The following is a 14,965-nucleotide window of genomic DNA, read 5'->3' as shown; positions in this document are numbered from 1 at the left end:
TGACAGGCTTTCCTGGGACATTTGATGGGGTTTTTCATGATACCCAGAGCTCCGGAGACCTCAGCCTCATTTCTTTCCCTACCCAGACCCTGAGAACCATTCTAATTTGCTCCCTTATTGCTCTTTTCTTGCATAAAACATCCACATAAGCTTCAGAAACCAAAGGAGTGAAGAAAGGGTCAGAGACGTAGGCGGCGTGCCCAGCCCCCTCCAATGCTGGTCGCCCAGGACCCTGGCTCTGGCCCTGACTTCCAAGAGGAGGGGCACAAGAACAAGGAGAAAGCCACTTCCTCCATGCCTGGTTGGCAGCAAGGCGGTGTGAGTACAAACTGTCCCCTGCCACGTGGACGCCTGCCAACACTGGGCACTGGCCAGTCTCGGAGATCATGACGGACTCCGGAACGATGTGATGCCCTGCTCGGCGACAAGCCCACTGTGCAGCCTTGGGCCAGCAGCCTCACCTCTCTGGGCCTCGGTTTGCTGACCTATAAATGGGACCAATGTGAGGGTGGAGCTGGATTCCCTTCCTGGGCCCACATTCTGGGGCAGGGAACTCTCCAGCCCACGGCAGCTCTTCGCCCTGCCTGGGATGCTTTGCCCTTGGCATGACTGGCAGTCACTCTGGGCCAAGGAAAGGCTCTTGGCCAGGGCCCAACTCCCCAGAAACAGCTACGAATTTACCCACTGGCCTGTAGGCCGTGCTTTTTTTCCTTCTCTCTCCTCCCCTTAACAACGAGAAGGTGGAAGTGGAGGACAGAGGTTGGATAAGCACCAATGACCTCTGAAACCTTCTTCCTTGTGTCCCATCTGCCCTGCCAGCTCTGCAGAGGTCAGCGCCCTGCCGAGCACCATGATCTCAAAGCAAACGGGCAGAGAGTGGTCCATGCTTCGGCTCCTGACACTGACTCCGTCTCCCACCCATGAAGCCCGCTGCTGGGGGAAGCTTGGGGAAGCTGGCCGGCGAATGTGTGCCCTGGATTCTCTCAGTGGTGGATGTAGGTCTGGGAGCATTGTTTTGAGGCCAGGAGCAGCCTGAATGAGCTTACAGAGGTGCAGGGAGACCCACGGCTTGGTGAACCAGGCTGGGACACTACCCGCTCCATTTCCTGTTGGCCAGAGTCCACCACGGCTGGGCAGCAAGTACCTGAGCCAGTGGCTTCCTCACCTTCCCTCCGAGCCCCCGCAGGGTCGGCAGAGCTGGGGTCTGGGCAGCGGTGCCTGGAGGATCACTCAGTAACTACAAACAAGTGAAGTGCAATTAAAGTAATGGCCTGGAGATCACACCCCAGAAAGTCATGCTTATATCCACACAGTGTGTCCTCCTGAGCATCTTCTACATCTTCACTGTAATACAGAAGTTACAGAAGGCGCACGAGACGGGACTACCAGCCAGGTTTTTAAAACCCGCACCCTTACTCAAACACCTCCCATGGCTCCCCATCACTTAGAAGACACGAAACACTCCTTCTGCTAGCCTTCAGACCCACTCCCTTCAGGCCAAGATAGATGCACCTGCTTCTGCAGCCTGACCCCACACCTGTATACCACCCCTTGTTGACCCATTCCTAGAGGTCCAGCCTCTGCACATCTGCTCATGCTTTCCCTCCTGGAACGCCCTTCCCCCTCATCTCCGCTTGACAAGTTGCTGCTCATCTCTCAAGGCTGACGTCAGATGGCCCCAACGTCCCGCATCCAAACACACCTTTCCCACCCCTGCCTGCTCGCTCACACCAACCCGTCCTGAGCTACAGGGTGTTACATAACACGTTTCCCGACTACCTCCGGAGTCTGCTGAAGACAAGGAACACCTTGTCTACCGTCATCCCCCACACTACCCTGCCTGATGGACTCTCAGTAGAGGCTTGGTCAATGTTAACACAGCAGGGGGCGGCAAGAATACCAAAGCTGAGAGTGAAAATTCCTCCTCCTATAAGGTGCTCTGGGAGCTTTGGGGTGGGCAGAAGAGGGAGGACGGCAAGACCACTAGGATTAATGGCAGCTGAAGGAACTGAATTGTCCAGCGCAAGGTGGGGGTAGATCCAGCCTGTTTCTAGAAACTTCTTCTGAGAGAGATTTCTAGACCCACTTTGATAACCCTGTCCAGTGATGAGTCACCCTAAAATATGGTGCCCAGTTAAAGCGCTGCTCCTAAAACAACTTGTATTCTAGTGGAGGGGCTGGAAACAGATTCGCCCCAGTGCACTTAAGCGTATCCACCTGCATGGGTTTTCACAGTAGGGGTGGGTCAGAAAGCAGCAGCTCCTCAGGGCTGTTCGCCACCCTCCGAGCACCCAGCCTCATCAGTCTCCGGCCCCCACGGGGCCATTCCTGTGGTTTCAGGAATGGCACAGAAGGGAGAAGCGAGGGACAGAGGTGGGAGAGGAAGTCAGACCCAGGACCAGCGCGCGCAGGGCCTGGGGCCTTCCCGAAGCCACTGGCCACCGCTCTCGGGAAGACAGCGAGCACCAGAGAGCTCTGAACAGAGGAGGGTCGTGACGCTCTGGGGCCGCTGGAAAACAAACTGTAGAGAGCAGGAGGGAAGCCGAAAGCATGGCTAGGAGAGAGGATGGTGGCCTGGGTGGAGCCGATGAGAGTGGCCTGCGCGGAGCCGATGAGAGTGGCCTGTGCGGGAGGGGTGCCTTATTCCGAGGATTTTGCAGCAGGAAGGGCCATTAGCGATCAACCAGCCCTGAGAACCAGCGGGTCCGGAGCATCGTCGTGCCTGACAGAAGAATTACATGGCGGGTGTTAAAAATACAGATTCTGGTTCCAATTCAACAGATTTGCAATGAGGCTCAGGCATCTGTACTTTAGGAAGCTCACGGGTGCGTTCATGGAAGTGGTCCCCCAAACCACACTTGGGATAAACCCTGCACGACTCAGTCCTTGCACCTGACAGCCCAGAAGCCTGGACAGGGACGGAGTGCCGCAGAGGCTTGTCCCCAGGCACCCAGGTGATGCAGAGAGAAGGCAGGCCTGACCGACGGGCCCCTGACACCCCCCCTCAGGCTCTCCCCACCGGCCTCCTTGCTCAATGCACCAGCCACGTCTCCCAGATTTTGAATGGACTTCTGAAGGGCGGGGTGGGGGGGGTGGCATCCCAGGCCTCAGGGAGCAGGAGTGGTGCAGGGACACACTGCAGCTGTCTGCCCTCTCCCAACGCAGCCCCCCTCCCAGCAGCACCGAGAGCCGGTGCTCAGGGCACTTGCGATCTACTGTTGCTACCACTTGTGTGACCGCAGAATGATGGGCCGGGTTCCTGGGCTCCGGCAGGACCGGGGGCGGGCACACCCGATGGCAGGAGCTGCGCCTTGCCTGGGCACATGGACCAAGCAGCTCTCCGACTCCATAGCAATGTCCTGGGGCAGGCCTGCCAACAAGCAGAGGCAGCAGGGAATTTCGGGACCGGGGCAACGTCAATGCCGTCAGTCAAACGGACTGAGCACCATCTCAACATTCCCTTCTAGAAGCCGAGTGTCCTGCTCCCCTCCTGCTTTCTGGGGGGTTAATACGGGGTGCAGACTTCCACTTCCACCGGTAGACTTCACACTGCAACAGCCCAGCTTACTTTTTTCGAAGCATTCGATAAAGCCCTCTCAGCGAGTTAGCGGAGCTGAGCGCATTCATAAATCGCTTGCAGCCTGGGCATTGTGCTCTCAAGCCACATTCATTTTATTCAAAAAGGTAAGACTTGTCAATATCGATCATGAAGACAACGCCGACAGCCGTTATCACCTGCTTCCCGAATTAAAAGGAATCGAGGATCCTTTGGGGGCCACGTCAAGGCCACTAGGAACTGGGACAGTTTACCTGTGGCGAACGGAGTGGTGTGTTGGCCAGGATCTCGGACGTTAGCAGATAGAGCCTGAGACACTGGGGTGACCAAGGCCCTGGACATTCTCTATCTGCTTGTCTGCTTCAGGATGCTGAGGGAGGCACACATCAGCTCATCACAGATTATTAAGACCCCGAACCAACGAGGAATACGCTGAGCCTCCCAAACACCACCAGGGACCCCATGACTCAGGTTTCATTTACGCCCGATCGCAGCAGCACGGAGCCTCGCAAATGCAGAGACGCCCCCTTCTCTGTCCACCAGAGACCTACACCTGTGAAGGTGTAGGCTTTAACCCCACATAAAGCACCCCGTCATCCACGCTCATTGTAAGCCACACACAGACGGCACAAAAACATCTAAAATTCTTTAATGAATTCATTCCAGGATTCTTGGTGCTGTAAACAGATGTTAAATCATTTCTATGACCGCGTCCTAAATGCCGTTCATCGTAATCACAGATCACAAATCACAGATGTCAGTGCCCTCTTGCCTTACCCCCGATGCCTCTGTATGGCCACTTTTGCATTTTCTGCCACTTAACAGCCATATGTAGTGGTAGAGATCTGGCCCAGAGCTGCAAATCCTGGGCATCTGTTCTCTCAAGGTTTGGGGGCAAAAGGTACAGACTCTATGGGTCTCACGGGGGCCGTGCAATGTTATTTCTAATTCACCGAATCAAAAAATTGTGCTGGCCACGAAGATGTTTTGGTACCTTGCAGATGACAGATGAATCCCAGTTGAGTTTTCCAACGCCTTCTGTCTGCTTTTTCTTGTTAATCACCTATCATGAAACTTGAAGCTCTGGCAGAAAAGCAGTTTAGGAATCTAGGAGAGGTAGATCGAGGGTCTGGTTTGTTAAGACCCCACTCACATGACATGGGCAAGGCCCGTCTCAGAGCTGGCAGGATTTTAAGCTGCCGGCAAAGAGAACCAGCCTGAGCACTGTTACTAGAACGTAGGGACAGGTGACTTCTAGCTGTAATCTGTGTGTCTGGAATCTCCTGTCCTGGGTATGGATGCCACTCATCCAGATCTGCAGGCCGATCAGCAAACAATAGCAGGAGCTCAACGCCTGTGCGTGGACCTCCGCTGACCACTGGCAAAGCCCATGATGATGGCATCTCTATGCAGTGGCTTGAAAAGTTCTTCAAAACATGCATTTCCTCCAAGTCCTGAAAATTCTTTTTTTTTTTTAAGAGTTTATTTATTTGGGCGCCTGGGTGGCTCAGTCGTTAAGCGTCTGCCTTCGGCTCAGGTCATGATCCCAGGGTCCTGGGATCAAGTCCCACATCGGGCTCCCTGCTCGGCAAGAAGCCTGCTTCTCCCTCTCCCATTCCCCCTGCTTGTGTTACTGCTCTCGCTCTCTCTCTGTCAAATATATAAATAAAATCTTTAAAAAAAAAAAAAAGAGTTTATTTATTTGAGAGAGAGAGAGAATGAGGGGGGGAGGGGGAAGAGACAGACAGAGAGAAGTAAACTCCCCACTGAGCAGAAAGCCCGATGTGGTGCTCGATCCCAGGACCCGGAGATCATGACCTGAGCTGAAGGCAGATGTTTAACTGACTGAGCCACCCAGGTGCCCTAGTCCTGGAAATTCTTAAAAGCTACAGCTGAACCTTGAAATTCTGGTCTATGTTCCTCCTATTTCCTTCTGGCTTGTTGTTTAGGGAGGATTAACCCGTGGGGCATCTTGGAGGTGCAGTCACACTCCTTTGGAAAGCTTGTTACATAACTGTGATTCTGAGGCCCTTTTAGGAGGTGCAGGCTAGCAATGCCTTCCAAAATGTCCCAAGTGCCAGGGTGCGCCCACTTCCCACAGCACCCCAGGGTGACACGGGACCTAGAGCCCAGGGTGACACGAGACCTAGAGGAGTTATTTTAGCCTCCCCAGAAGAACTACGAACACTAACCCTTTTTGGGGAACCCTTGACTTATTTCGGAACACCTCCGGAATCTAATACCTCTGGCACAGAGTTAAAAGAAATCCAACGTCCTAACAAAAATCCCAGCAAATTCAAAATCCTCGGGATAGTCAGATCACCCCCACAGGTCACCCGCGTCAAATCTCCCGCCTGCTTTCTCGGTGCCAGGGTGCTGTTTAGAAATCTGGGATGAAAGGACACAATTTGGTTGCCGGGCACATCGCAGTGACGGTGGCAATGAGGTGTGGCGCGGGTGACTTAATTCGAAATCCTGTGTGGCTTTGCCATTCACTAACTATGCAGGTCTGAGCAACACGCTCTCAAGCCCCCGGGCTCCTCATCTAGAACGGGAGGCTGGTGACATCTCCTCTGCAAAGAAGACGGCGTGTTTAAGGACTGCTGGTTCCCTTCCCTGCCGCTGTCCTCTCCCGACCCTCCGTATCTGCCCGTGACTGAGGCTCAGCGAGGGAGCCTGACCTCAGACAACGAGACGACTTCAAGTGTTACAAGGAAGCCCGCACAGAGAGCCTGACAAAACACCACTGCCAAATCTACGGACTCTTCACCATCTTTCAGCTTCGGCTGAGTTCAAGGCTCTAATTAAAGTACTTTCCATTTTCAAAACAACTGCAAACAGTAATTACATACTTCCCCTCCTTACCTTCCAGGAACAGCCTGAGATGGCGACAGAGCCTCAGAGTCCCCAGGACCTCAAGTTGCACACATAGAACGTCATGTTCTTCCCACATCAATGACCCAAATTACATACAAGCTCCTGTGGCTCCAGCCACATGGACCCTAGAGAGTGTCACAGTTCACCCTAGCCCTCCTGGATGCGTGCCAAGACTCCACCGTGCCGGGGACACCGGCATAATCACCTTTAGGATGAAAGCCCCATCATCACACGTTCAGGGCAGAGTCCCCACTTAGGGTAATAAAGAGCATGTTTTATAATGACCGGCTCTCCTTACTGTTTATATGGATGTCTAATTGAAAATGTTATGTAATCTTAAAGTACGGAACATTCCGGAGCTATTAATAACCAGCTGCATCCCAAGCCGAGGACTCTTCAAGCTTAGAATTGGAGAGATCACCTTTTACTAATACACACACACACACACACACACACGGGCACACTTGCTGCAGGTATGCCCACTGACGCCTAGAGAACAGGAATAACTTGTCCAAAGTCACAGAGCCAATGAACAACAGAGTCAGGAACAAATCCCACGCTTCCCAGCCTCTGGAGATGTTCCTTTCATCTACGTCCCATAAGTACCTTCGTACAACCTTAATGTTGCACAAACCCCGGCAGCCCCCCGGTTCTCAGGATGCTGGGCATGTCAGCTCCAAGCAAGACTTCATGGTCTAGACTCCCGATTCAGAGATGGGATGCCAACAAGGGAACACCTCATTGTTGTTATGTATTTGTGATACAAACCCGTCCTGTTATCCCAAAAGAAACTGAAGGCACCCAAAATATATTTGTACACAAGGCCACTATATGTATGGTGCGTATGAGCTCAGCTTTAGAGATCTCCCAAAAAGAGGTGGGTTTAAAACAAACCCAAAATTGAAAAGGGAGAATTTATTCTTGATTACACATTTTCATGATGGGGGTGGGGGGGGACAAAAAATGGGAAAGAACTGATGAATTAAAAACTAAATGATCAGGCACGGGAGTAATGTTTTACTGTGTAATCTGGCTTTGGATATCAGTAGTATGATATACGACATAAAAATTGTTCTTTCATAATTACATTATCATTTTCAAAAGTAACTCAACAAAGATTGTTTCTCTGCATTCGTTTTTATACAAAACCTGACCAGTTAACCAAAACAAGCTGAAATACACAACACCCAATGCGGGGAGATTAATATGCCCACATGAGATGCATTACTTGCTGTTTGCAGACCCAGTGAGCTTGCCAAAATGAAAGCTTTGCTCTGGTTTTGTGAATTTCAAGCAGTCACAAAACCCGCTGGGGGCTTAGTTTTCTGGGAAAACTAAGGTGACGCATGCCCATTTCACTTGGGATTCAGTAATACTTTAAAACGTTCATTAATCCACATCTTAAAAGACCTATGACAACACCATTAAAGGCCCATAGGTCAAGTTGATGGATTTAGCTGCAACAGGCAAAGAGCAAGTCAGGGTCTAAACATTCTTATGGCCACCTTTTTTGTCACAGTTCCTCTGTGTCTCTGCTTCGGTGGGCTGCACCTGTCACTAATATAACCAGCAAACAACGGCGGGGCGGGGGGGATTCTAAAAATCACTTTATTTACATGAGCAGACTTTACCTATTCAACTATGATAGATTCTTTCCGGAAGGGACAGGCTCACCAGCTTGCCACTTTCTAGCCGACTGGACATCTAGTTGATGCATTATATTTTATCAGTTCCTAGGGGCCGATGTCATTTCTCCCAGTGAAAAGCCTAACCTATCCCATAACCCCAGTCTGGCACCTTGGGACATTTTATAGCTACCATGCTTTAGACCAATAAATAATCCATCCACCAGAGCACTGCTCAGACCTCCCCTCCTTTGCGTGGAACCTGAATCTTGCAGCTTCCCCCTTCGACCACGTCCTCTTCTTGGAAATCAACAGCTTATTCAGGGCAGAGCTGTTAGTCCAAATGTATGTGTCTGATGAGCTCACGCAGCCTGGCTCAGGCCAGTAACCCACTCTCCTCCTGATCCCAGGATTGTTTAGTTGGAAAGGAACTGAAAGGTCATCCAGTCCGGCTCTGGGAGTCGGGAAACTGAGGCCCCTTCCTGCTAAGGGCTTTCCCTGACTGACACCAACACTACACATGTGGAGACAAGCACCCAGCCCAACACTTGGAAACTCGATGGAGTACACGAGCCGCTCAGACCGGGACCCAGTGATTCCCTTCAGGGTCGGCCTAAGTGCATTCAAGCAAACAGTGAAAAGCTGCAAGCTGGAGAAATGGGCACCAGCAGAAGGCCCCACGTCTACATCAAACGCCCTCCCCCTTTCTTCTGGGCTAGCAAGTGTGAAGTTTGGCTGACAAGGGAGCGTTGGCAAGTGTGAGCCAAGATAACGTTTCCGACAGGGTCGGCTCCTGAACGGGGGCCATCTGAGCTCAGCCCCAGCGCTTGTGAAGTAACCATCTCCAAGACCTACACAACCAGGGGCAGGTATCCTTGATTAGCCCTCGCCCCACAGAAAGGTTTAGGACACGGCTTCCGAGGCTGAGCGTGTGCTGGCAGGCAGAGCCTAGGAGGGGCTGGAGAAAGGAACCAAAATCTGCCTTTTGCATCCCTGAAGAGGCCGGAGAGAAACAGGATCGCAGGAAAGGGAGCACCGAGGAGAACATGTTAACCTCCCCCCTTAACTAAGAGAAGTAATCTTATGCTTCCAATTCACAGGAGGGGTTAGCAGCCACGTTATGGAGGAATGACCAAAAAAATACACGCTATGGGCAATTTATTTCACCCGAGCAGCTCTTCCCAGGCACAGGCGCTTCCACACACATGAAATGACCCCAGAAGGAGGCAATTAGTAAAACTGGAACAAGGGTGTTTGCTACAAAGGGGTCAGCCTGGCGGAAAGAGGGCCCTGGTTTCCAATCCCGGTCTCTCGAAGTCTGGCCTTGTGACCTTGGTGAAGTCATTCAACCTCTCTGGGCCTCAGTTTCCAAATCCGAGCCATGGAAGAAGGGGGACCTACTTCCCTGGGTGTTTCCGAGGCACGCTACCCAGGACAGCTTGGACACCTATTACGTAGTCACTATATGTGAGTCGTCTCCCTCCACAAATGAGTCTCCCCGCACAGATCAATCTGAGCCAAGATACATGTATCCTTATCTGGACCAAACAGGTCTCCTGCCTGCGTGTCAAGCCCGCATCTGCCTCCCTGATGGCAAAGGGAAGCCCAGGGTCTCGAAGACGCCCGGGCGGTTCAGCCTCCCAGGCAGGGGTTGGGAGTAGAGGAAACGGAGGGGTTCAATCGGGAGCCCCGCAGGCTTCCAGGCTCTCGGTGGGGGGCCGGGCAGGGGGCTCAGAGGCGGCCTCCCCGCCCGGCGAAGGGGCTTTGTTCCCGAGGCGGAGGGCCTGGCTTACCGAGCAGCGCATCCGGAGGCGGGCGGGGGGCGCGCGGGGCACGCAGCAGAGCCACAGCCCGGCCGGGGCCGGGGCGCCGGAGCCGAAGGAAGGCGAAGAGGAGGAGGAGGAGGTGAAAGCGGAGACTGCCGCGGGCTCCTGCCTCATTCTCCCGGGCAGCGCCGACCCGCTGGCCGCCGGCGGCTGGGGCTGCCCGCCGAGCGCCGGACCCCGTGCGCGCCGCTCATGTCCCCGTCCGCCGCTGGCGAGGTGTGCGCGCAGCCGGGTCCTCTCCGGGCGGCGCCCCGGGGCTCCTCATGCCCCGCGCAGGAGCTCGGCGGCAGGACCTCCGGGAGGCAGCGCGGAGGGAAAGAGGGAAAGAGGCAAAGAGAGAAAGAGAACGTGAGAGCGCGCAAAGCTGCACTCCGCGGGGCCCGGGGGCGGCGGGAGCCCCGCAGACCGCGCCGCCCCACCCACCGCGCCGCTGCGCGCCCGGTGGGGCGCCGAGCCCCAGAAACTTTCGCACATGGCCGGTCGGCGGTCGCGGGAGGTGCCCGGCTCCGCGTGCGTCCCCCACTCCCCGCCCCAGCCCCGGCCCCCGAGCCCAGCTTACCGGCGGCGGCGGCGGCGACGGTGACCGCGGCGGTGGGGCGCCCACCCGGCCGCGCGCAGAGCGGTGCGCACCGGCTGGGGAGTAGGAGGGGGCCGGCGGCGGCGTCGGGGTCCCTTTGAGGGAGGGGCACCTAGGAGGTGGCGATCGGCGCGGGTTAAGGCATCCTGGGAGGGGGCCGCGTGCGAGTCGGGGTCTGCAGCCCCGCTGGGAGAGGGTCCGTGAGCCCCCGCCCGCGCCCCGCGGCGCGGCTGCTGACTGCGCGCGCGGGCTTCCCCGGCCCGGGTCTGCGGAGCCAACCCCGTTACCTAGCGACTCGCTCCGGGGAGCCCACGCTGACGCGCGCGACGAACCGGGCTGCGGCAGCCGAGGGGAAGGGAGGGGTGGGGGAGCTGGGGGCGGGGGGAGGGGGAGCTGGGGGCGGGGGGAGGGGGGAGGGGGGAGGGCGGGCGGCTGCGGCCGGAGCTTCTCCCTCCGCCTCCCCCTCGGCGCTGGGGAGGGGGCCTCGGGGAAAGACTTGTCCTCAGCCTGGCCGGGGAGGGTGGGGAGGCTGCAGGAGCGGATGGGGGAGGCGCGGAGACGCTCCTTCCCCCTCACTGGGGACGCAGCAGCAGGTGGTGGCGTGGCCGGTTGAGGCCGGGCGCCCACAGGCGCGTGGAGGTGGGCCGGGGCGGGAGCGCGACGAGTGTGGCTGTGGGCGCGTGGGTGTGTGTGACACGCTCCCACCCACGTGGTGTACATGGGGACCTGAGGACGCGAGTGAAGGAGGAACCTCCTCCTTCCTTGGTCTCCCTCCCTCCTTCCTGGACATTCTGCTCCTGCGATGACTGTCTCTTCATCATGGAAGCCCAGCTCCTGGCTCTGAGCTCCTCCTACCTCCTGAAAACAGGAGGTTGGGGAAGCTGCGTTGTCCTGATCAAACCACCATCAGCACCTCTCCTCCCTGACCCTTGGCGATGCCTCCCCACCCCACCTCCCGTGTCCCCTTGCCTGCCTTGGGGACCCTATAACGTGCTGCAGGATGCCTTCCTATTTCTGCATTTGGGGCCTTGCAGACTGGGGTTCACATTTGGGCCTTTTCAGTTGTCTGCAGTATGTAGGATGCTCCTTAAGTTATTTAAGGTCTTCACTAAACTGGAGTACTTGTCAGGGATATACAAATCAAAACTACAATGAGATACCACCTCACAGGGGTCAGAATGGCTGAAGTTAGCAAGTCAGGAAAGGACAGATGTTGGAGAGCTTGTGGAGAAAGGGGAACCCTCTTGCACTGTTGGTGGGAATGCAAACTGGTGTAGCCACTCTGGAAAACAGTATGGAGGTTCCTCAAAAAGTTGAAAATAGAGCTACCCCATGACCCAGCAATTGAGCTACTGGGTATTTACCCCAAAGATACAAATGTAGGGATCCGAAGGAGCCCCTGCACCCCAAAGTTTATAACAGCAACGTCCACAATAGCCAAACTATGGAAAGAGCCCAGATGTCCATTGACAGATGAATGGATAAAGAAGATGTGGTATATATATACAATGGAATATTACTCAGCCATCAAAAAATGAAATTTTGCCGTTTGCAAAGACATAGATGGAACTAGAGGGTATTACGCTAAGCGAAATAAGTCAATCAGAGACAATTATCATATGATCTCACTCATGTGTGGAATTTAAGAAACAAAACAGAGGGGCATAGGGGAAGGGTGGATGGGGTAATGGGTGATGGGCATTGAAGATGGCACGTGATGGAATGGGCAATGGGTGTTTGATGCAACTGATGAATCACTGAACTCTACCTCTGAAACTAATAATGCAATATGTGTTAATTAATTGAATTTAAATTAAAAAATAAAATAAAATAAATAAACTGGAGTGCTTGTCCCTAAAACTCCTAGCTAAGTACTAGCGTCTAAGGTGCTCCATGAATGTGGACATGCCTTTCCTGCAAGGCATGCGGCCTGTCTCTTGATCCTCTGGGATCTCACCAAAATACACCCACGTGCCCAGGAAATGGTGCTATGACATATGAAACCCGTCATAGCAGGCAGGGACCACTGCTTCTACAAGGTAACTTGCCCAGGTCCGCCAGGTGCTTCCATGCAGAGCTCGGCCCAGAACTTAGGCTTCCTGGTTCCCAGACTTTCATACCCCACCATTGCCCCCTCTTTAACAGCGGGATGCAGGGAGTCTCACCTCTCCACTCCTCAGAAGACCTCCCATTCCTACAACAGAATAGGAGCCACCTGCTGCCTCACCCATAGGACCAAGCTCAGGCCCCTTCCCCACCCTGCTGTCCTCTCTTCCTGTCCGGTACGGATGTGAGGAGAGGCAGAAGACGGACCCTACAGAGGACACAGGGGATCCTACCTGCCCAAGAACATCCCATACACCAGCCGTGGATCTCCACAGTGCAGATCCCCTCCCTCAGGGGCTTTGGGAAATAGCAGGGTGTGAGTGGGTTTTGTTGGCCCAGTGACAGGATACTTCCTCCAATCATCATCATCATCATTGAGAGGCCATAACTCATGTTGAAAAACCCTACAATCCCATCCAAACAGAAACTTGGATCTTAAGAAACCGAGGTCAAAGGCAGCACTTTTCTGGGAAAACCACTTTGCTGCTGAGCCCACATGCAATGGTTGAGATCCGACATTTTCTAGTGAAATTGGGAGCAACACTTCCGAATCCCCAACCAGATTCTTATGGTTGGCCACAGCCAGATAGGTGGCCCATGGAGACTCTAGGAGGACTATGTTCCAGTGCCGTGGTGGCAGCCTGCTCCCTCCTCAGCACACAAGTCCTAACGTGCAGGTGTAACTGATACCTAATTGGGCCAGAGAACCCAGGGCTCCCAACAAATGAGACCTCAGAGCTTGTATTCCACATACAACCAGTATCTGGGCCCCCCTATTCCAGGAAACCAGGCAGCCTGTGGGGGAAATGGGACTTGATGGTACAGGCGTCTCATTCACAGGACACGAAGATTTGAAAAATGGTAGCTTATGCTGTAGCCAAAGCGAGCATGCTCATCCTTTACGGGTCTGCGTATGGGGTGGGGCCGGGAGGCAGAAGGTAAGGTTTCCACTACGTTGCATTGTTGTTTCGCGTGCTTTTCTCGATAGAGGTGAGGAGTGCATGAGCAGGTTGGGATTAAGGAGGCCCACGCATCCCTAGGGCCACCTCTTTCCAAGATGTCCATCTGCAGGGCAGTGGAGGAACATCCCCCCAGATTTGTAAGCAACATCCGCTGAAGTCAGCACAGTGCTAAACGCTAGAGATGCAAAGATGAATCAGATAAGCCCTCTGTCTCCTGGGTCCTCCTAGGGACGTTTATGGAGGGCTATACCCATACAGATACTCCAGGTGCCAAGGGTTTTATTGACAAGAGCTCATTTTAACCTCACCGAAGCATGTAAGGGAGGTCCATTCTCCCTTCTTCGAGGGAAGCTTTAAAGGCTTACATAGGGTCCCTAAAGTTGCACAGGTGGCAAATGGCAGACTTCGGAGTTGCAGCCTGGTCCCACTGACCCCAAAGCCCACGTTCCTAGCCATTACCCTATTTTGTCTGCCAGGCTAAAGGAAAATGGGGACAATAAAAATAGAGAAAGTGCCTACCTGACATTCAGGATTACAAATGAGATGTGTGGGTAAAGTCCCCAGGGTAGTTCTTGGAACAGACTAAGCTCTCAACAAAAGATAGCTGTCATTGTCATTAGACCCTCAATTTTGTTTTGAGGTGATAAGCTCTGTAAGTATTACCAAGTGATACTTTTGGAGGCATAGACAAAAGCAACTCTGCAGGGGACTCTGCCGGCTACACAGAGGAGGTGGCATCTGAATGGGGTCTCCAGGCATGAGTAGGTGTTGGGTAGTGGAGAGCAGGAACAGGTTGATCAGGAGGGATGTAGAAGGGAGAAGCACAGGGTTGTGAACAGGAGCCCACTTGGGCTGGAGCTGAGAGAGACCCGAGATGGGAAAGCAAAAGGTTGGACAGGAGTGAGGGGAGGTCACGGCCTCTGTTAGTGCCTGAGGGCGCAGGCAAGGCCTTCTACTGGGCTGGTCTCTTGGGTGGCGAGTGGAGAGACAGTAGGCAAGGATCTAGAGGATAGGGCCCAGCCTGCAGGCAGCCAGATCACCGGCTTGGCTGTGCTGGATCTCCTATCACTCATAGGGACGAGGGAGTCATGATTCCTGCCCACCTCGGCACTTAGCAGGGCCACTGGGAGGGACAGAGTCCACCACAAGGCTCACTGTGTGTGAGACAGGACTTGGTGACCTATGCTGAGTACTTGTACGCATGGGAGTCTTGACTAGTTCACCCGTACTCAGGTTTTTTCCCACACCTCATGCATTCCTTGTGCATTCATTCATCCGATAAATGTGTATTGAGCACTTACTATGTGCCCCGCCCTCTGTTGCCTCTAGGCGTTCAGCTGTGAACACCCCCTACCCTCATGTTACTCGCAGTGTCATGGGGAGAGAGACCAGTCAGCAGGATGTGTGACAGGACCCGGGGTCAGAGCTGTGGTGCC

General features: G+C 54.2%; 1 protein-coding gene across 1 annotated transcript in view; it reads right to left on the bottom strand.

Moving 5' to 3' along the window:
* The window catches only part of TUNAR (TCL1 upstream neural differentiation-associated RNA), a 46,679-nt gene extending 36,681 nt beyond the window's left edge, over positions 1–9,998 (bottom strand). Inside the window, exon 1 of the mRNA XM_054513955.2 lies at positions 9,852–9,998. Within this exon, the coding sequence (XP_054369930.2) occupies positions 9,852–9,998 (147 nt within the window). The remainder of the gene's footprint in view (positions 1–9,851) is intronic.
* Between the last annotated feature and the right edge of the window lie 4,967 nt (positions 9,999–14,965).

The sequence above is a fragment of the Mirounga angustirostris genome, unplaced genomic scaffold, assembly GCF_029215605.1.
Source record: "Mirounga angustirostris isolate CCGP_5_RB_7025 unplaced genomic scaffold, mMirAng1.0.hap1 SCAF_9, whole genome shotgun sequence".
NCBI classification, from domain to species: domain Eukaryota; kingdom Metazoa; phylum Chordata; class Mammalia; order Carnivora; family Phocidae; genus Mirounga; species Mirounga angustirostris.
Note: the sequence above shows the minus strand (reverse complement) of the source record. Positions and strands in the feature narration are given on the sequence as shown.